We start from the raw sequence: 21,363 nt of genomic DNA, 5'->3' as shown, positions 1-21,363 counted from the left end.
TTTTTATAATTCAGGCAGTCACATCTGTCACCAGGTTGTGTGACTTTTTGAAATTTCTCTGACAATCTGACAGCCTGTCTTGGTTTGATAAAAGAAACAAGGTTCCCCTTATTGTTCTGCACTTCTTCCTTTACGAGATAAACTATGTACACCAGTAAGGTTGGAGTTATTTATGGTGATAAAAGAGGGACAGAAAAGAAGATTAAAGTGATTAGCAGCTTAACCCGAGAGGGAAAAGACCAAATGTGCATCATAACTTTAGACAATCAGCAAACAAACACAACCTGCCCCACAGTTTGCACTGACTCTAAATTAAACGTTTTGAAACACGTCGCCCGCTGGATTCAGGAGGGACAGAAGCAGCCGGAGATGCTCGACAGAAACGAGTGCGCTCGGTGCCGTTTTACACTTTTCTACGTGCAATGTTGAATTTAAAAGAATGTTAATTTATATTGTTTCCGAAGATTAACCATGTATATAGAGGTGTGTTATACGCAGTGGTACCATGTAATTTATATGGAAGGTTTTTTTATTTTAATGGCAATGTCCTGACATTCCTTTGGCAGTATTTAGTTTTTGTTTTTGGTACAGTATGATGCTGGAACAGAGAGTTAAGGGTTAAAATAAAGTGTCTCCCATGAAATTGTTTTTAAATAAATCGGACTTTTACAGCTGCTCAGTTTAAAATTAAAACTCATCAACTCCAAAAGGCAAAGTGCAATAGTGCAACGATTTGTGTTTGTAAAGGCCGAAGCAAAGCGTCAAACGTCACCACTCTTCCACAACTCACTCGTAAAGCGTCTGCTCCGCCACTCAAGAGGTGCCATACTCAATATTTATGTTTTCTCTCTGCCATTTCAGTGAAACTGTTAGAAAGAGACACAACTCTGGACAGTAGAAACATCAGCCCATCTGGGAACAAACGAAACTTTCAGGTTTTCTTTTAAAACATAATTCAGAGACAATATCTGTGATGACAGTCCACTGGTTTTTAATTTGCCTTGCCAACTCTGTTCTGGACCTGGACCACGCTTCGAGCCTCACAAAGGTTGTAAATAATCCGGGGTTCAAACACTGTCCCCGACAGCCGCTGCAGCACCCGTTTCGTTTCTTCCTCCTCCTTCACGAGGAGTGTCTGTGTATTATTCTGTTCATCTGAAGGTGTGTGAGCTCCATCACGTTAAATTTGTGCTTTTTTCTTTCTCTCTTTTGAGTTGTAACAAACTGGCAGTCAGATGGATGCTGTGTGTAAAGAAACGCCAGGAAGTGAACAAAACGTCCTGGTGTTCAGTCGCTTCTGCAGTTTCAGTGCAGATAAATCATAAAAGAGTATATTGTACAATAGAATGTTAAAAAAATCAAACTCTAGGCCACACAGTTGTTTATTTTCTCTGATAGATTGCATATGTATGTTACATGATTGGAAATTAAAGTCATTTTGTAACAGATTTAACAAGTGTCTTATTAGACAGGCGAGGTTATGGTTTTGGAGTACAGAGCCCCCCCCCCCCCCCATATTTATATAAAAATGAGTTTTAAACATGGTTTAAAAATTTAAATTTCACTCTGAATATTAATAATATTTAATTATCTTTAAATCAACTTTGATATTGTGAAATATTTACAATAAATCATTTTAAAGAAATTTTTTGTAATTCCTGAGCAAGTGTTTTGATTTTTAGGATCTCAGCAGTCGTTCGTTTATTGCGAGGGATGCGTACCATGAAGATCTGCGATAAGTGAAAAACCACGAAGTAGGAATATATATATATATATTATATATATCAAGGCGTTTTAAACCCTTCCCACACTCTTGCAATATTCTAAACAATGTTTCTAAACTCTAAATGCTCTAAAAGAGCACAGAATGTCATGATTTCAGTTCTCTGCCTCCTCTGCTCTTTGCCACCTGCAAGCGCTCTTGGCCACGCCCACTTCTCTGCTCTGCATGCAGATCAGCTGCAGCAGGAAGTTTATCCTGCAGTAAGGGCTGCACAAAGGCGCAGGAGGTACTAAATAATTTAAAACAATTTATTTTAAATAAAAATTCCATGCCTATCGTGCGGCTCATCCATCAATCACCCCATTGTGTGTCATTTCAGCTCTTTGAAAAACTGTGACAGAGTGAGTCCGCGATAAACGAACCACGAAGTAGCGAGGGACTACTGTAATTGCATTTAAGAACATAATTTCAGGACTTTTTTAAAGCCAAATTTATTTCCATAATTCAAACTGAATATACATGATTTGACTCAGTGCTTTGTTTATTAAAAAAAATACAAATGACATAACAGATGCTCTACAAATATATCAGGCATTAGCCTATTTTTAATTAAAAATTACTTAATTCATGTGATTTTTACTGATTAAAACCGGGTTCATTGTGTTTCCAGTGAAATGTCTGTCACTTTGTACACCTTGTTGATCAGGACTTCCACCTCATCTCCTCCTAAATGACAAAGGTCCAAGACGCACACCACGTGAGTGTCCTCCAGCTCTCGGGCGCTCGCCAAAACCTCCTCTGCAGGAAGAAAACCCTTCGTTTAATTTCAAGCACTATGGTTTGCATTCGTGTTTCTTTCTTCAGCTACCTGGTTCAGGAGGAGTGGCTTCTTCGGGACCGGTTCCACCTCTGAGCGGGCAGAAGAAGCCCGTCGAGAGGCAGGACAGCATCGTGTTGTCGTGCGGATGTTGAGGGAGACCGACGGCTCGGGGATCATCGGAGCGCGTGATGGGAAAAAACGCCACGTCGAGCGCTATCTTCTTGTTGATGCCTGCCAGAAAGATTCAAAACCCAGCATCAGGTTTACAGACACATCAAGGAGCAGATCCACCAGGGTTACAGCATTTGTGTTTTTAAGGTCACTCAGACCTCCGACTGTGTAAATTGGTTTTTGCCGACAGATCTTCACCTCGGTGACGCACTGATGACGTAAATGAAATAAAACATAAAGGTCAGTTATTTGTGTTTGTTCTCAGCCTGTCAGAACAAAAAGACATTTTTGTCCTGGTGAGACATCATCATGAAAAAGGACTCCGCTTCCATTATCAGTGTCAGACAGGCTGAAAAGAAGTGCGGATCAGACTGGTCCCTTCGTACCCAGTATGGTTAGCTGGTAGTATCCTGGGCAGGGAGCGGGAAGGAGGGTGTCAGCGGCCGACTCCGACGTCCATCGTGTTGGTTGAAGGTTACTCTGGCGCAGGAGAGCGCTCTTCTCGTCCAACGTGAAGCTGCGAGAGACGCTGTCCCCGTGCAGGCCGCCTTGGTGCAAATGTTCAGACAGTTCTTGTTGTTGCTTTGACCAGCTGCTGCTTTCCCAGGACGGAGCGTCGGAGTCTGGTGGGAAGACAAAGGAGTCATAGGGAGAGTGTGTACAACACACACACACACACAGAGGAGTGGAGCTCCATCAACTCACCTGGAGCTCGTCCCTCCTCCTGCTCTTGTCTTTCGTGTGTCTCTGTATGAATCCTTCTTTTCCTCCTGCTAGCTGAGCTGCCGTCAGAATAGGGAGACCATGGACTTCTTGTAACGTTCTGTTCAGCTGTTGAGGGATGACCATGTCGTTCTGATGTGACTCGTTCTCGCTCATCATTCGAAACCTGAAGAAAACCCATCCAACATATTTTTAGGTTTTAGTCAAGTCAGCTTTATTTATAAAGCACATTAAAACAGCAGCTGTTACCAAAGTGCTTAACCATCCTGAGATTTGTATCAGACTGCTTAATATAAGGCTGAAGAGTCAGTGTTAACAGGATCAGAGACAGCAGTAGAGCTAGGGCTAAACACAACGACTTCAGTCTTCTGATCATTAAAACTTAAAGTATGTGAAGCCATCCATGCCTTAATGTCATCAAGACATTTTAACAAAGGCTGAATGGTCAAGAACTGTGTAAGGTTTTACACATTTCACTTTATACAACTGGGTTGGATGAACAGCCTTGGCCACTCGTAGACTCTGCCATTGGCATATTTTTATTTATAAGGCCATACTAGGACTTCTTCCTTCATATTTGTTGGCCTTTATAAAGAGAAAGTCCACCGGAGGATACTCTCTTCTTTGTGAGAACTTATTTTTACTTTCAGTGCCTAAAGTCCAAACTGAACTTGGAAAGAAATCTTTTCAGTTTTCTGCTCCATCTTCTTGGAACCAGGTGCAGAAATACATGAACCTAAAGGAGTTGTTGCCACTAAATGTTTTTAAGGCTGTTCTTACTGATTTGGAGAAAGAATCATCTGTAAATGTTTTAAATGAGGAATCTTTTAATTTATTTATTTATGACAGAGTTAACTTTTTCTGTTTTTGCTGTGAATGTTCTATAACCACTCAGCCACAGCCGACCCCAGTATCCTTTAGAGCACTGGGTTGGGATTACAGGTGCAGCATTAGAATGGTTCAGTTCTTATCTGAGTGACAAATAAGGTTAGAAATGGTGTATCTATTTCAGTGCCTCTTTCCTGCGAGGTCCCACAGGGCTCAATTCTCGGACATCTTCTGTTTTCACTCTAGCTGCTCCCTTCAGGGTCTATCCTGATGAAACATGGTCTTTCATTTCATTGTTATGCTGATGATTGTCAGATTTTTCTGCCCTTGAAACCTAATAGTTCTTTTTTTATTATTTAACCTTTATTTCACCAGGAAAATCCCATTGAGATTAAAAATCTGTTTTGCAAGAGAATCCTGGCCAAGACTGACAGCAGCACACAGAGATTAGGGCAGTTGTCCTCCAGTGCAAGAGTTGGGGGTTCGATTCCACCAGCAGTCACATGCCGAAGTGTCCCAGGACAAGACACTGAACCCCTCATTGCCTCTGATGTGTGTCTCATTGGTGTATGAATGTGATAAAAGCACTGATTATTATTTGTATAGATCTCGTAGAGTGCTGTATGAATGGGCACAGATTGTGTTGTAAAGAGCTTTGAGTATATTGATAAGATAGAAAGGCACTATACAAGTACAGTCTACTTACCTTTACCATATTGTGGTCAACAGTATGAAAAGCAGCAGTAAGGTCCAGGAGTACAAGCATCACTAACTGACCAGGATCATTTGCTAACAGAATGTCGTTACAAACCCTCACTGAAGCCGTTTCTGTGCGGTGTAATTGTTTAAATTATTCGGTAAATTGTTTAGTTTGTGTTAAACCTTCACCAGTCTTTAAAAAAAAAAAAAAAAAAAAAAAGACACTTTGAAATGATGGCCGTTACCTCGTCCTCCTCCACTCCTGTTGTTTCTGTGGTTTGGGGGGAGGTGGTGTAGCGGACCGCGGTGATCTGTCCCTGAATTGCCAGACGTTTATGTTCTCTGTACTGCAGCGTCTCCAACTCTGTCTTGAGGTCAGCCGCAGCAACCAGAGGAGTTTGACCTTAAAGTGAGAAGGAAAAGATTTAAAACTGAAAATCTTCAATGACAGTTCTTTGTTAGGCTACGACATGTCAAAATAAAAGACACCCTAATTTTTCTGAATCTAATAAAAACGTTCTGAGGTGACCAACATACCTGTGCATCATTTTGTTTCTTACCTGCCCGATCTCTTGTCTGTGTAAATATCTGTGGTGGGTGAGGGTAACAGTAATGGCCGCCAACAGCAGTCTTCTGCAGAACGGCGTTGTCCTTCAGGGTCTTGGTCCACTGGATGAAGCTCTTCACTCTGGGGTCATTCGCATATGGCTGACCCTTGTGGTAGCCTGTGGACACGGAGTAATCTTAGGTTTTAAATCAGCGCCTCGACCGCAGTGTTAACTGACCGATGAAGCGGTAACAATCACCCGTGACAAAGATCTCTGTTTCGCAGCTGCTTGTGAGGTACGGCAACGAGCCTTCCGCCTGACAAACCCTCATCTGAGTGCACACCAGGTAAGACACTACAAGAACAAGATGCATTAGAAGAAAAATGACACATTTCTAAGTTAAGCAGCAGATATGGTATTTGTGTCTCACTTGGACAAATCTGACTGAATATTTCAGGCTGAGACGAAGAATAAAGCTCCAAGACAAAAGGCAGGTCCGACGTTCCATCCACTGCGTGCAGCCAGCGATAGGTCCAGTATTTCTCTGGCACTAAGAGGTGAACATGTGTAAACGGTAAGCATAAACGAGTGTAAAAAATCTATTCAGATGAAAGATAAAGCACAAACCTTTGTTCCCTTTGCTCCGGACTCTTTCAACACGGCCGACAAACATCACCAAACCAATGACGTCACATGCGGCGTTGTTGGCTAGTTGCTCTAACTCAGACCTGCAAGAGTCAGAAACAAACTGTGTTTTTTTATCTGACTTTAAAAAAAAACGATGGAACAATATGAAAAGAGCTGTGTCTAAATGTAAATGTGGCATCGCAGTAATAAAAAGTGGTGTTTCATCACCTGCTGGTGAACTGGTAGGAAACCTCGGGCAGCCCCCACTGAGGCAGGACGCTCTTCTGTGAGACCACGGTGATGACTGAAGCCGGGTTACGAGCGTTCAGGCAGATTTCTAAAGAAGAAACGTTCGAGAAGGCGAAAAATGTGTCACCTGAGGATTCACTACAGCTAGCTACATATAGCTTGTTTAACCAGATACGCTACAAGCAGAAGCCACTCCCTGACATCAGAACCCATATATGCATTTATATGCAGGAAGGATCTCTTGTAAAGGTCCATCCCACAGTGGATCCTAAGAAACTGGCTGCAGATGCTGTCTGATCCGTCCACCCAGACTCGGCTGGCCTCTCGGTTCCCCCGGGCTGTAGGGCCGCCCGAATGCCGAGCAGAACTCCTCCCAGAGCGATGGTCACTCCTCCCAGCAGTCTGCAGAGCTCCTCGTCGCTGCGGACAGCCAACTGTAGGTGCTGAGGGACGATCCTGTCCTTCTGCTGTCATGAGCCGTGTTTCCTGCTAGTTCCAGGATCTCAGTGGTCAGACACTCGAGCACAGCTGGCAGGTAGATGAGAATGCCCACAGAACATCCTTTTCAACTCATTTGAGAGTTGGTGCTGTAGTTGAGATATTATTTGAGCTTTGAGATGTTAATCAGCTGCTGTTGGTTGGAGAAAACTGCCTTGTTGCCATGGTTACACATAATAACAAATGTCCAAAACGTAAAAAGTTTCAGTAAAAATCCTTCCAGCTGCACAGCGTCTGATACCAGAGGAAACAATCATCCAAAAAAATGTGATTTACATCCAGAAAAACAGGAATTAAAGTTTCCAAAAGTAAAATCTCAGAATGAAAGTAACAGAGCTGTTCCAACATGCAGCCACCTTGAGCGGCACAATTCTAGAAATTTACACCAAAATGCTCAAAAAAAAAAAAAAAAAAAGAAGAAATGTCTTCTCTGTTTTCAGTAAAGTGTGTGAGCATGTTGCGACAGTGCAGATCTTATGACAGAAACAAGCAAACTGGTTGATAAAAAAGTGATGAACCCAAAGACGCAGATAACCGACATAGTTAGTGGAGCTGAAAGTGTTTGGTTTCAAAGAGTACTGAGTGTCACCAAATACCATTACAACTCTGGTATGATATACATCTGTACAGAGTAGTACAAGTACAATTGGTATGTTCTGTAGCTTCCAATGAGGAACCCTCTGGGCCTTTGATGCCTTCAGAGAAGGCCTAAAAATTCAGCACATGTAAAATGTTACATTTAAAGTTTTAACTTAATATTTATTTCGTATAAAATGTATATTTCAGTTTAATGTTCCTCATGCCAATTTCTCTTATTTTCTGTAAACTACTTAGCAGTTGAGCAAGATACTTTTTTTAATTCATGAAAATGCAGTTCTCCAATGAGATTCTTTCAAACTTACGTCTCCCGGCAGAAACACGTTTTACGGTTCTCTCTCATCCGTTAGGACTTCACTGTCAGGAGAGAAGGCTGAGCTCAGTCAGAGGCTCTGCAGGATGAGTGTGTTTAATAACTGACAGAAAAATTAACCAATCAGTGTTGATGTAGCGTGGGTGGGACCAAAACACAGGGCTCTGAGCCTTCAGGAAGGCCCTGCAGGAGTTTTGTAGCCCACATAAAAATTTGTGGATTATGAAACTGAAGGAAAAATGATGTAATCAGGCTGCAACGCTGTTGTGTCTTGTCATTAGTATTTATTAGAGCGCTACAATAACAGGAAGCCTATTGCTTATAGTTATGATTCGCCACTAGTAGCTTCATTTGATTGTTGCAAACTCTGAATTTAACCATAAGTTAGGATGATCATTTTGCTTAGACAGCACCGTCTTTGTCAGAATAAGATTTAATTTGATCAAAAAGTAGTTATCACAGCCCAGAGAGTATAAATATAGTCTGAGTTATCTCATTTTTGTCCCTGTATTAAAACTTTCTAAATGTAGTAGACTTTATATTCAAGGTTTAACGACACAAAAATAATTACGGACTACTTTCTTTCCCAGAGGGCATCATCTATGTATTACTAAGATTTTTTTTATTTTTAATCTTCTAACTTTTGTCAAATTAGGAGGGTTCGCAGGCAGAAGAGCACAAATAAGTTTTTTTTATTTTTTTTATTTACTTCTTCATTAATCGAACTGACCACAAATTTTAAAAAGCTGTCTTCCTCCATAACTATTAGTGAAGTAAATATGTTAAAAATAAATGTTACAATAACTAAGCAGTGCACCTCATTTTGAGTCTAAATGAACTGAAAGTATAAACAAAAATAAAAAAAAATTTTAAAAATCAAAGCATACTTCTAAGTAGGCCTGTCACAATAACAAATTTTGCTGGGCGATTAATTATCTCATACATTATTGTGATTAACAATAATATTGTTAAATTTGACAATGATTAGTAATTATTGTAGTGAGAGAGTGAATGTTTGTTTGTCTCGTTTGTCTCCATGTGGCCCTGTGATGGACTTGCGACCCATCCAGGGTGTACCCCGCCCCTCGCACAGTGATTGCTGGACATGGGCACCAGCGACCCCCGTGACCCAAAAATGGAATAAGCGGGTAAAGAAAATGGATGGATGGATAGTAATTATTGTCAAATTTAAGAAGAATTGTTTGTTAATTTTTGCATGTAGTACCTTTTTTGACCACTGGAAGGCAGTATAAGACTGTTTGAACCGAAGGATGGATAGTGAGGGAGCTAGCAGTGTGTCACTGTAAGAAAAATGGCAGTTGGGCCCCTTGACGTGACGTGGACTGTTGCTCGTTCCTGTTTTTCAGTTCTCAATATAGTGAACGCTCAGTGTGGTTTGAGCTCTTTCGCATAGCATTTTTCCCACAAAGCTTTTAATAAATAGAAAAAATCAGTAAACAAGTTTTCAGCTTCTTTTTGCAGAGAAAAACAACTTTTTAGATGAAGGCACAGGTTTCAACCGTGAATTTTGGAGCTTCGACAAGACGGAAGTTTTTTCCTGAGGTCGGCCTGTTAGCTTAGCTCGTAGCTTAGCTTCTCAGCTTAGCTGCGTTTAATGATCCAAAAACGCGATTTTGAACGGTTAAAATGGATTTTAAAGAGAAAAAAGAGAAAGGGAGGGGTCAGTGAAGAGCACCGGAGCTGAGTCTTTTGTCATCCAGTGTCTTCAGTAGAAAGAGAGAGACATGAAGAAACGTTAAAGCCGATAAATGAAAATGAGGTCAATAATTTTCATTAATCGTGTGATTAATTGGTTTATTGTTTATTGTGACAGGCCTACTTCTAAGACTAGTGTAAATCAGCGATTACTGGCCACTTTAAGCTGTGTGCAACGTTTGTTTTAACACAAAACTTAAGGATATGGGGGAGTGGTGGCGCAGAGGTTAGAAGATGGGCTTGTGATCGGAAAGTCGCAGGTTCAACTCCTGGTACCGCCAACATCAAAATGTGGGTGGAAAAGGTGAAACACCCACACCTCCCTCCATCCTCATTCGCCCCACTCTGGGCCCCTGAGCAAGGCCCTTAACCCCCACCATCTGCTCCCTAAACAGGTCTCTCTTGAAAATGAGACTCAATGAGACTACCTGGATAAATAAAGGGTAAATAAAAAAAAAAATTAAAAAAAGAAATGGTACAAACCAACAGAGGTAAAGTTCTTCAATCTGTGATGGTCCATTTGTGGGCGAGATCTGTTGGAATAACTCTGCTTCAGCGTGTAATTCTGCAGGTACAACACGGTGCCAACCTTCATTCTCTCGTAAAACTCGGGACAGAGCTCGTTCCAAAGCACGAGCGACATTGTGCCGCTCTGGTCAGCAACTTCAAAATACGCCTGAAATATAATAAAAACCAGCAAATGCGTTAAAAAGGTGCACAAGAAGAAGGTTAGGTAACAATTTTATCAGTGATACAAACTCACCTGATAGGGGTAATCAATCCTGAGCCCAAATTTTCCGTAGTATCTCAACCTGGACTTGTGAATTATCTTCACCAGGAGAGGTTTCAACGAGACTCTGAGCGAGGACTCCAGTCTACCCAGGAGAGTAACTTTAGACACTGAAATAAAAATAAAACGGATCCTTAGGAATTTAACAGCTTTATAGGCTGCCTAAGAGAATTTAATGCTGCTAAAAAAAGAAAAATATATAATTCAATTAACATTTACCAATCAAGGAAAAGATTATGGGTGTGTGGCGGGCAAATGTTTGCAAATATATTTTAGCTAATAGTTGTGTGAAATAAAAAACTGTGGTTGTGTAGTAAATAAACTGTTTTCCTTAATTAAACAATAAGACGTTCATCTAATAGTCTGATCAAAATTCATGTTAAAAGGTCAGTTTTCTAGATCTTAAAACCAGAATTAGTTTGATATCATTATCATCTTGTAAAAAAAATTGTTATGTGATTATTACCGAGTTTTGAATGTTTGGTGTCATTTATCTGGAGAAGCTTTTCGTTAGAAAACCAGTAAAAGAATTAAATGAAGACATTTATTGATTATAACCCAAGTCACTTATCAGATAAAGTATTATTAACATAGATTTAACTTTGCTTTGTTTTAGAATCTAACAGGACACAAATTAAGCAGTTTTAAGACAAGCTACTATATTAAATATTAGAAATATAGGGATAAATATACTGATGCTTATTACAGTTAAGAATGAATGCCATTTAGACATTTAAACATTTATCCTGTTTAATTTACACGTTTTAAAAACACAAATAAGTTCTGACATCCTGAAAATCCTGTCTTCAAAATACAAGTATCAGATCAGCAGGAACCTGGAACCTCACCGTCCAGAACCGGGTCAGAAGACGGAGACCCCGAGGTCCAGATGTCCCCCTCCGGGTCTTCGTTGTTCCACAGAGACAGGTAGTGCTTGCGGCCCACCTGCAGGGGAGCATCCCTCAGCAGCACCAGGCTCCTCTCCATGCCCTGCTTCACCAGCATGGGCAGCGAATCCACGTCATCACCGCGGGACAGGACAGTCGACCTCCCCGCCACACAGCTGAGCTCTTCAATACAGATGTAGCCATGGCCCAGTCTCCTCTCGTTGTAAACAAAGGAGCACTGCCTGACGCTGATGTCGCCCCCGGTCTTTAGCTTGTTTCTGTGCACCAGCTGGTTCAAACTGGGGTGAAGGAAACATTTGGCTCGCCAGTATCCGTCTGTGACCGTCACGTCGTAGATGTAGCTGTCAAGCTGCTGGCTGTCAGCCTGCTCAGACAAATATCTCTGGAGAGCAACGACAGCGACAGGAGCCGCCTCCTCGGCTGAGAGCTTCAGGCTCTGCGTGCACGATAAACGCGCCAACGTCCTTTGAAGAAACGACGGCTGACCAGTTACCACCGAAGAAGAAGAGCTATCCTCCATTAACTGTTTATTAGAAAAAACAGTTCCAGTTGCTCATTTTAGCTGATAAGTTACTTCTATTAGATTACGAAAACAGCGCATATAAATAATTAACTTACAAATAACTCTTCACTGTAAATATTAAATTATGAGAGGACTTTACTTGGTTAAGAGTTACCGTTGGCTACAAACTGCGGCGCTGTTTGATGGCGTCACCATATATTTTCATCTCGAAAACGAGTACAAATAGAAGTACTTTGTTTATAAAGCATACATGTAACGTTATAGTTCAAAATAACTCACCTCACTTTAATTTGATCCAAAAGTCAAATTTGAAATGCCCTCTTTAAAATCCGCGCAAAACTGCAGAGAACCCGTTTCGGGAACGTCATCAATGCGACAATTTGACGTTGTTTTGTAGTCCTTTTATAGCTTCTGCAGTAGTCACCTAATTGACCCCTTAAACTGGAAAATTAGTTGTTGTTTTTTTTATTTCTCTTTATTTTTGCATGTTATTTTACAGTTTAAATAGGTCAAAAAAGTGTTTTGTTTTGTTTTTTGGCTTAATCTTGAGGAAAGTCCCTTGTTAATTTTATGACATCTGAGAATTTTAATAATTATATCAATATAATATTTTACAAGAATGTGTATTTGTAAAAAAAAAAAAAAATTTTTAAAAGTATATGTAGATCATGTTTTCTTAATCATATTTGTGTATTTTACTCAGTTGACTGAACCACTTTGGTTGGCCTTGTCGCTGTTTTAAGTGCTCTATAAATAAAATGGTATGGTTTGGTATGGTAACCATAACTAACAATTTAAAAAGTACTGTATTTGATCATTGCACAGATTTTGAGGCAACAGTTTATAAAAATACATATTTGTATTTCACTGTTTGTCCTGCAACAAGATGTGACCTTCTTAACAAAGGCAGCATAGCACTCATGTATTTGTGGCTTAATGATTGCTAATAAATGCATTCTTGTGTTTGAGTGTTCATCTTTAGCACATAAATTAAGTCATATCAAAGTTATTTCCATAGCAACAACAATCATAACCAAACTACTGTGCAAATGATAAAATCAATAATTAGTGATGCAGCAATGTACAGTATTCATTAAATAATAAAACAACAAAAAAAAAAACCCTAAAATTTCACAATAATTGTCGATATTCTGTTAAACTAGAACTAAAAGCAATTTAGATGAAATGGGTTTTAGTGGATATTTAAAATGTTCAATAAATCATTCTATTTTGACATCTCTAGACTGGTTCCTTATACATTTTTAGAAAAAAAATCCATGTTAAATTGTTACAAAGCCCTTGTTTGATTAAGAAAATTATTATTAGACCATTATACACCCACATATTATTATTTGTACTCTAACTATTTTTTACTTCTTGCTCTCATTTGTTCATTCAACCTTTATTTATACAGGTTAATCCCATTGAGCCTCTGGGACTCATTTACAAAAGAGACCTGATTTTAACAAAGAGTGTTGACAACAGTAGACAATCATAAAAGGAAACATACAAATTGAAAAGAACAAATGAAAGAAAATGTTATTAAAAAAATGAAACAAAAAACAGCTAGGTTGTAAGGCGATGTAGAAAACTAAAAACAGGAACATCTGCATTGGTTTTTGCCAGGAACTTAACAGATGTTTAAAGCCACTTAGGGAGGTCAAGTTTAGCTTCAGATTTTTTTGTAAGATATTCCAGGAAACAGGAGCGGAGTAGGAGAAGGCCCTTTTGCCTAGTTCAGTCCTCACTGAGGGGACACTGCAGGTAATAATGTCCTGAGAGCGCACGCTGTAGCTGCACTCACGCAGAGACATGTAGGAGGAGATGTATGAAGGCAGCAGACCAAGAAGTGATTTAAAGATGAAAATGTACCAGTGAGAGAGTCTGCGTGAAGTTAATGATGACCAGTTAACCAGTGAATACAGGGCGCAATGGTGTGCTTGTAGGGGCGTTCATGTAGATAATGCCATCGTAGATGGAAGGAAAGTTGCAGTTACAAGGCATTTCCTAGCATTCAGAGTTAGACAGGATCTGTTTCTGAAAAGGAAACCCAGTTTAACTTTCAGTTTCTTTACTAGGTTTTCCACATGGAGCTTAAAAGAGAGATGCGAGTCAACCAAGATGCCCAAATATTTATAGGAATCGACAAACTCATTAGGGACACCATTTGAGAATAAAATCGAAGGAAGAACTGCAGGGACCGACTTCCTGTTTGAAAACAACAACCCTTTGGTTTGGTTGGTGTTTAGAACAAGTTGCTCAAGTTCATTGCTATTATAAAGTTTAATTAATTGAAAACAGCAATTATATTATGGCTTTTATTGTCTACTATGCTTTATTGAGCACTTTGGGTTACAATAGTGCTTTAAAAGTGGTAATTAAGTAAAGATGAGTGGGAAATTTGCCTAAATACTTGTGACCCTTGCCACCTGGAAAGGAAGAAGCAAGTAAAGATAATGGATGGATGGATGTTTTAATAAACAAAGACCATCCATCCATCCATTATTTTTACCCACTTCTTCCTTTTCGGGTCACGGGGGTCACTGGTGCCCATGTACAGCCATCACTGTGTGAGAAGCGGGGGACACCTTGGACAGGTCTCCAGTCCATCACAGGGACACATAGAGACAAACAACTATTCAGTCTCACTCAGGGACAATTTAGAGTCACCAATCAGCCTAACATGCATGTTTTTGGTCTGTGGGAGTAAACCAGAGTACCTGGAGAAAACCCACGCATGCACGGCGAGAACATGCAAACTCCACCCAGAAGGATCCCCGGCACTGGGGGTTTGAACTGGGGCGATCTGCTCGCCGAGAGGTGGCAGCTCTACCACTTCACCACTATGCTGCCCACCAGGGAATCCCCCTTTATAAAGGAAAATATACCAGTTATGTGGCAAAATGAATTAAATGATGTGTATTATGACAAATTTATTAAATATTAAGATGTTTTTTCCCCTATTTTTTTTAACTTGTAGGATATTCATACAGACACTTTAAAATAAAGTGCTTGAATCGCACTTAAATAAAGACTTGCAGTCTGACACAAGGATTACAATCTTGTGTTAACGGTGTTAGGAATAAAAGGCAATTGTCCTCTTGTTTTCAGAAAAAAGATTGAGACATGTTAAATAAAATAAATGTAACAAAATTACAATTTTATAATAACAATAATAAATAGATAATTTGTATTTCTTGCAAAAATGCAATGTGAATGCTTATTGCTGAAGAACTACTGAACAGCAGCTGAAATTAGCTAAAAACATGTATCTGAAAAGGAAGAACAAGCCGAAGTTAGCAGAAGAAAGCAGAAGTGGAAATTATATTTAAAAAGCTGAAATTTCCCCAAAACAGCTGAATAGTAGCTAAAGAAATGTAGAAAGAAGCTTAAAATTACAAAAGGAAGTGAAGCGAGCTTAATTGTGCCCACTAAGGCTAAAAGAGGCAGAAATTAGCACAATAAAGTTAAAATTATCTGCAAAAACCTGAAAATTTGCCAAAAACAGCTGAATAGCAGCTAAAACAAGCAGAAAGAAGCTTAAATTACCAGAAGGAAGTGGGTAGAGCATGCTTTTGCTGAATTAGGCTGCAAAAAGTTGAAATGATGGCTAAAAATGTGGACTTAGCTGAAAAAGCTGAAATTAGTATAAAAACAGCTAAATATTAGCTGAAATATCAGAAATTGCTGAATTTAGCAGAATTAAGCTGAAAGGAACATAAGAAGAAGGAATTAGCAGAAGCGCAAAAATGTTGGACTTATAGCTGAATCAGAATCAAGCTGAAAGGAGCACAAAACAGTTGAAAAAGCAGCTGAAATTAGCTGAGTTTTTTAAATTTATTATTATTATTTTGCACAAGGAATCTGCAGAAGCTTAACGGGATCAAAATGTGAAAATAGTGTAAACGTTTGTAAACAGACCAAAAGTTATGAAGGATGTAAAATGAGCTCATTTCATTTTCAATGAGGGAAAAAATGGCAGAAAAGGCAAAATATCTCAAAAAGCTAAAGTTGCACCAACATCAAAAGTCTTTAGCTCCTCTCTTCTGAATGAGCTGAACGTTTTAATATATGATTAGTTGAAATACAAAAACGTACGGAATAAACATAGTTGGAAGAATAATAAATATAAACAGGATCACTATAGCTACACAATAATAAATCAGAAACTTTCAGCAGAAAGTTTTAGTTTTGCTTCGGACGACTTGGAGTACGTTGTCTCTTTAAAAACTACAATCCCAGAATGCCTTGCGCGTTTGGCAACAATTCTTGTCGACGTGGGGAAACGAAGGGAGGGATTCGGACACAAGCACGCGACCGTCTTCGGTTTTTCTGCGGTTGTTGGGGCTTGTGTTACAGATGTCCGCGACATGTCAGGTGTGTCTGTCGGAGAGCCTCGTCACGTTTGAAACATGTGGCTCAAACCGGAAGAATTCCTGCTGAAAAACGCGTTCAAGCTGTGGGTCACCGAGAAGGATAACGAGTACTTCGTGCTGCAGAGGAGACGCGGGTACGGAGAAGGTGGCGGCGGCTTGACAGGTAACGTTAGGCGGGCGGTTATCACCCCCTTCTTGTTCAGACAACTATTTAAACTATTTAAACACCACTTATTTACGGTTCGACTTATATTAATGGTTTATAACTGTTGTGCCTTGTGCCATATGGGAGAGGGGCTGCAACAATAACCTCTTTGCAACAGGTGAAAATAGTTAGCGTCTTTTTAGCTAGTTTCAATACATTTACCTGTCGGAGGATTGTCATAGCGTTTGTTGTGTATCATTGTTGACTTAAAGGGCGTTACAGTAATGTCATCTTATCTCCCGCCCTAGTTACTCCCCTTTTCCTTTTTTTTTTAACCAATGTGGTGTAAACAAACTATTGTCACATTTACAGACTGGATCAAAACACAGGCTGACTTGGAAAAAGATGTTCACAGTTTGTGTCCTTTCTGCTCAAAATAGTTTAATATTTTTTGTCAAAAACTGGTAATCAAACTGGAAGATGCAACCCTGCAACAATAAAGGGCTGATCTTTTATAATAATAATATTATTAATAATAATAATAATTTGGGGTGTACTGATAAATCGAGACTGATTTCCTTAATTTTGGGAGATGACAGAGAAACTGATTTTTACCAATTTTTTTTTGTAGTTTCTTTTTAACAATTGTCTGAACTTCATTTATATTTCAGATCACTACCTCATGGCCAGTTAAAACAAGTGTGTATTGTTTCTAGGATATTGTTCAAGGGTATGTTTTTCTATAAGACTGGAAAATTGAAAGTGCATTATGACCTTAGTGTCGCTTATTAAACAAAATCTGTGTCGGCCAAAATCAGAATTGGCAGGTCAGGTTTTTTAGAGATGGGTGATCACCCAGAAAACTGCAATCAGTTCACCCCTAATAATAATAATAATAATAATAATAATAATAATAATAATAATAATAAAAGCTTCGCTACATTCAGGTCACATCTTTACCCAAAGAGAGGACAATTAGACCTGCTTACAGCAAAAAACAAGCTAACAAAAAACACTATTGTAGATTTTCTTTAAATAAAATGAACCTAAAACTCTACACTAAAGTGGATTGGGATTTAATTTTTAAAAAAATTTTTTAGTTTCTCCCATAAATGTTCAACCGAAGCAAAAAGAGAACCCTTCCATTGTCAAGGTACAACTGAGACACATTTTGCTGGTCTGTTTCACATTTTGCAGCAGAAACATTTGGTTAAGATAGATACTTTATTAATCCCAGGGGGGGATTTTAAGCATGTTCTAATTATACAGAAAAAAAAACCCATATGAAATAATCAAAAAACAAGCAGCAATTCTGCATCTCAGATTTTCTAAACCTGCTGACAAACCTGCATGCTTGTTCTTTATCTTTGATCCTCGAGGCTGTAAAGTAAACAGTGTGCACGTTGGAAGTCCGTGCATGCAGGAGTTTGACTGTAACAAGAGTGGAGCTTGCAAGGGCAGCTAGGGATTGTTAGTCACACTTTCTAACCACCTACCGAACTGTGACTGCTGTAAGGATCACTGGATAATTAATGATAATGAGTGGTTTCAAATCTGAAGCTAAAATTACAGCTGCCTCGCACAGCTGCTTTAATTGTGGAGTTTAAATACCACATGATGGATCTCGGTGGAGGAGTTTTCCATGTTTAAAGCATCTTTTTGTCCCCTCTCTCAGAGTAAAGGGGGGGGAATTGTTTGTTTGTCCGGTTCATCTTGTGAGCTGGATAACTCAAAAACCTCGAAGCACTTGGAGTGCGCACACCTACGCCAAGACCTTATACGGTCACTCACACTGTAACGTGCACAGACAGACACGCTGGGTTTGGCTGGTGATCCAGATCACCACCACAATTTAATAATTTGTTCTTTGTGACAGCCTCAACATTTCCTGAATTTTTTTATGAAAATCCTTTCATAATTTTTCGAGTAATCTTGTGCACAGACGGATGAGCCAATTCTACAGAAAATATAACCTCCTTGACAGAGATAATAAGCACCTTCCATTTTGGTATGCGGCTGCATCTAGGTGTAAGAAAGGTCACTATCCAAAATTGGGCTGCCATGTCCAAGATGGCCGTCACCATATAAATATATGTAAACCAGCCACTCCAATCATTTAATGCTTAAATTTTTTGGGTTCAGGTACCCCCTCATAACCCTCATGTTTATTAAATAATTTTCTTCAATTTGTCTCTTTAATGCAATGGAAATATTTGTGTAACATAAATACTTAAGACCTGTTCTTTAATAGTGTCGATACAGTTTTTATACTTTTAAACATGGGGTATCTTTTTCATTCAAGACTCACTTAATTGACAACATTTTTAATTTCAACTTCCAAAAATTACAGTTTTGAGAAAATGAACAGCATCAAAAACCACTTTAAAAATGTACCTATTCACATAATGAACATAATAAATGTTGCCACTTCTTCAAATTATTACACAAAACTCTATATAAAACTGAACAGAATCAAAACAGCAGTAGTCATGCCAAGTAACAGCTTCATTTGTAAACGGATCAATGCCAGAACAAATAATTGGATGGCTGGGGGGTCTGGGTGTCCTCCCGCAGAAATTTTTTAATAAAGTAGATGTGATTTCCTTCATTTTTGGTGTATTTTAAATGGTTGTTAAAAATCTATGTACTTGTAAAAAGAAAAAAAAAATCATTATTATTTAATTTTTTTGCGGACCCCCGGGTGTCCGGGGACCCCAATTTGAGAACCACTTTAAGGAACCTATGCTTTCTAGTGTTTATATTTTTTAATAGAATACTGGTAGTTTACTCAAATGATTGTGGTAGTTGTTGGGGTGGCTGAATATTAATTTATGGTGATCATGGCCACCATTGATCACCCTGTGGCTCCTCCTGGTAGGAGATAAAATGTCTCCCTTCACTCAAGTCACTCTGTGCTGCCTCAGACAAAAAAACCTACCGGTACCTCTGTTCTTCTCCACAGTGTAACTCCTAACCATTTGAACATCTTGCACCAAAAACATTAAGGCTCACTTGCATTCCCTGTTCAATTAGAAAAACACTCATCTTGGAAACATCAAACATTCACTCTTCATATCCCTCAGCGATGGGGGACATTGACGTACGGCTTGTATTAGTCTCTCCTCTCCTGCACCGCCTTTCTCCGAGTTGAACGCATTGATTGTGTCGACCGTGTTGGATGCACTGATTGCGTTACACTTTCAGAACATATGGAGAACTCTGATACAGATGCTGTGCTTTAGATGGTTTCAGCACCACCCTGTTAATAATTCATGGAGGGCTCGCCAGCGAGACGGTGTAAAGGTAACAGGTTTTGCTAAATTTAGTTCTGGGGCATCATTTTATTCCTGCTGTCAGGATGGATTTAAAATCACTGACCCAAGTTGAAATGCACAGTAAAAGACTCCTACTAATGGGGACTGCATTGCTTAAATTATTTATCATTAATAGAGAAGCTCAAACACAAAGATGCATTTTAGATCACCTTTAAATGTGTTTATTACAGCCTTTTAATGGTTATTATAAACCAACTGTTCAAAGATTTTTCGTGGCTACGTGTTATTTCTTTGTATCAGTTTTGATGGGGAGAAATGTTCATTCATGAATCTGCTGTGATTTAAAGGCCTTCTTGTGGGAACTCTTGATACCGTGTTGGACTCCACATCCAAAGTCGCCCCCTTTCGTATTCTACACTACACACCTGACTCGCAGGTGTACTGGTCAATAGCATGTGGTACGTTTTCACACCATTCTGTCATTTCAGTTGTCCTGTCTGCTGATTTACTGTACTGATATCATCCAGCTCTAGGTCTTTGTTAACTTTAGATATAAAAGGAAAAATATTTATATTTTATTGTTGCTCCGGGGTTAGGTGTCACCAGAGAGGAGATAGTGCAGCACTGGGACTGGCTGCAGCAGAACATCATGAGGACGCTCTCTGTTTTCGACTCCAGTGAAGACATCACCAGCTTTGTCCAGGGGAAGATTAGAGTAAGGAGTTTTAAGACAGATAATCTTATGCTGCGGCAACGTGCTGACCTCCTAGATTGGTTTCCAGTCCTGCAAGTTCAGCCGTATGTGTAGTTCAGGTGCCTACCAGTCGTGTTGTGTTTCAGGGCCTGATCGCAGAAGAAGGGAAGACATCCCTGGTGCTGGAGGATGATCCGGAGAAGTTCAGAGAAGCACTTCTGCGTTTTGAAAAGTGGTTCGACCTGCCCCCCCAGGAGAAGCTGGTCACGTATTACTCGTGCAGCTACTGGAAAGGCAAAGTTCCCTGCCAGGGCTGGCTCTACCTCAGCACCAACTTCCTGTGCTTCTACTCGTACCTTCTGGGATCTGAAGGTAAGCGGCTGAAACGTGCTTGTCAAATGTTTTTCACGCGACAGTGTGATAACTGCAGCTAACAGCCAATATTCATGGACCTACGATGGAGGTTTTTATATTTTTACAAGTAGGAAAGGTTCTTGGTAGTTGCAGTCGTAACTGACCGTTCAGTGGAGAAGCTCTGGGTGAATTTTGGTCACAGAGTTACATTTTAAGACATTTTATAATGATGATATGTGCTGTTTCATGCCCCTCCCCCCTGACTCTACAGTGAAGCTGGTCATCTCCTGGGATGAGATCTGGAGGCTGGAGAAAACATCTAATGTTATTCTGACAGAGAGTATCCACGTTCTGGCTCACGGAGAGGATCACTACTTCTCCATGTTACTGCACCTCAACGAAACGTTTGTTATCATGGAGCAGCTGGCTGACTACGCCATCAAGCGTCTTTTCGATAAAGAGGCCTTCCAGAGAGAGCCTGCACTCTCAGACCCCCTGCAAATTACCAAGAGGTACAGGCTGAACCTTTGTGAAGAACTTTCCCCAAAATGCACTCGTTATCTACAAATGATAATTTGTTTCTGATGTTGCTTCTGATTTAATGTTAAACCAAATTTAAATATTTTCAAGTGGGATTCTATGGAAAGTGAATAATAAGTACCGTAATTTCCAGACTATTGAGCACACCCGAATATAAGCCACACCCACTAAAAAAAATAATTAATAAATTAATAATAATAATTTGGTATATATATATATATATATATATATATATATACATACATA

At 39.5% G+C, this 21,363-nt stretch overlaps 2 protein-coding genes across 2 annotated transcripts in view; one reads left to right on the top strand and one right to left on the bottom strand.

The window, feature by feature from the left end:
• Positions 1 to 2,259: 2,259 nt before the first annotated feature.
• radx (RPA1 related single stranded DNA binding protein) lies at positions 2,260 to 11,730 on the bottom strand. Its single transcript, XM_037687504.1, has 13 exons — positions 11,151 to 11,730; positions 10,276 to 10,412; positions 9,996 to 10,188; positions 6,368 to 6,476; positions 6,140 to 6,240; positions 5,943 to 6,062; positions 5,771 to 5,866; positions 5,525 to 5,689; positions 5,210 to 5,367; positions 3,420 to 3,603; positions 3,101 to 3,337; positions 2,592 to 2,774; positions 2,260 to 2,521 (listed from the first exon to the last, which is right to left on the bottom strand). The coding sequence occupies exons 1-13, from the start codon at positions 11,728 to 11,730 to the stop codon at positions 2,379 to 2,381; spliced, it is 2,406 nt and encodes an 801-aa protein (XP_037543432.1). The 3' UTR covers positions 2,260 to 2,378.
• A 4,280-nt stretch (positions 11,731 to 16,010) lies between these two features.
• Positions 16,011 to 21,363, top strand: part of tbc1d8b (TBC1 domain family member 8B) — an 18,220-nt gene continuing 12,867 nt past the window's right edge. The window contains exons 1-5 of the mRNA XM_037687503.1: positions 16,011 to 16,272; positions 19,877 to 19,987; positions 20,126 to 20,244; positions 20,370 to 20,595; positions 20,849 to 21,089. Of these exons, the coding sequence (XP_037543431.1) occupies positions 16,146 to 16,272; positions 19,877 to 19,987; positions 20,126 to 20,244; positions 20,370 to 20,595; positions 20,849 to 21,089 (824 nt within the window). The 5' untranslated portion in view covers positions 16,011 to 16,145. The remainder of the gene's footprint in view (positions 16,273 to 19,876; positions 19,988 to 20,125; positions 20,245 to 20,369; positions 20,596 to 20,848; positions 21,090 to 21,363) is intronic.

This window comes from Nematolebias whitei, chromosome 14, assembly GCF_014905685.2.
Source record: "Nematolebias whitei isolate Nwh7 chromosome 14, NemWhi1, whole genome shotgun sequence".
Classification (NCBI taxonomy): domain Eukaryota; kingdom Metazoa; phylum Chordata; class Actinopteri; order Cyprinodontiformes; family Rivulidae; genus Nematolebias; species Nematolebias whitei.
The sequence above is the reverse complement of the archived record's forward strand: the minus strand, read 5'-3'. Positions and strand labels throughout refer to the sequence as shown.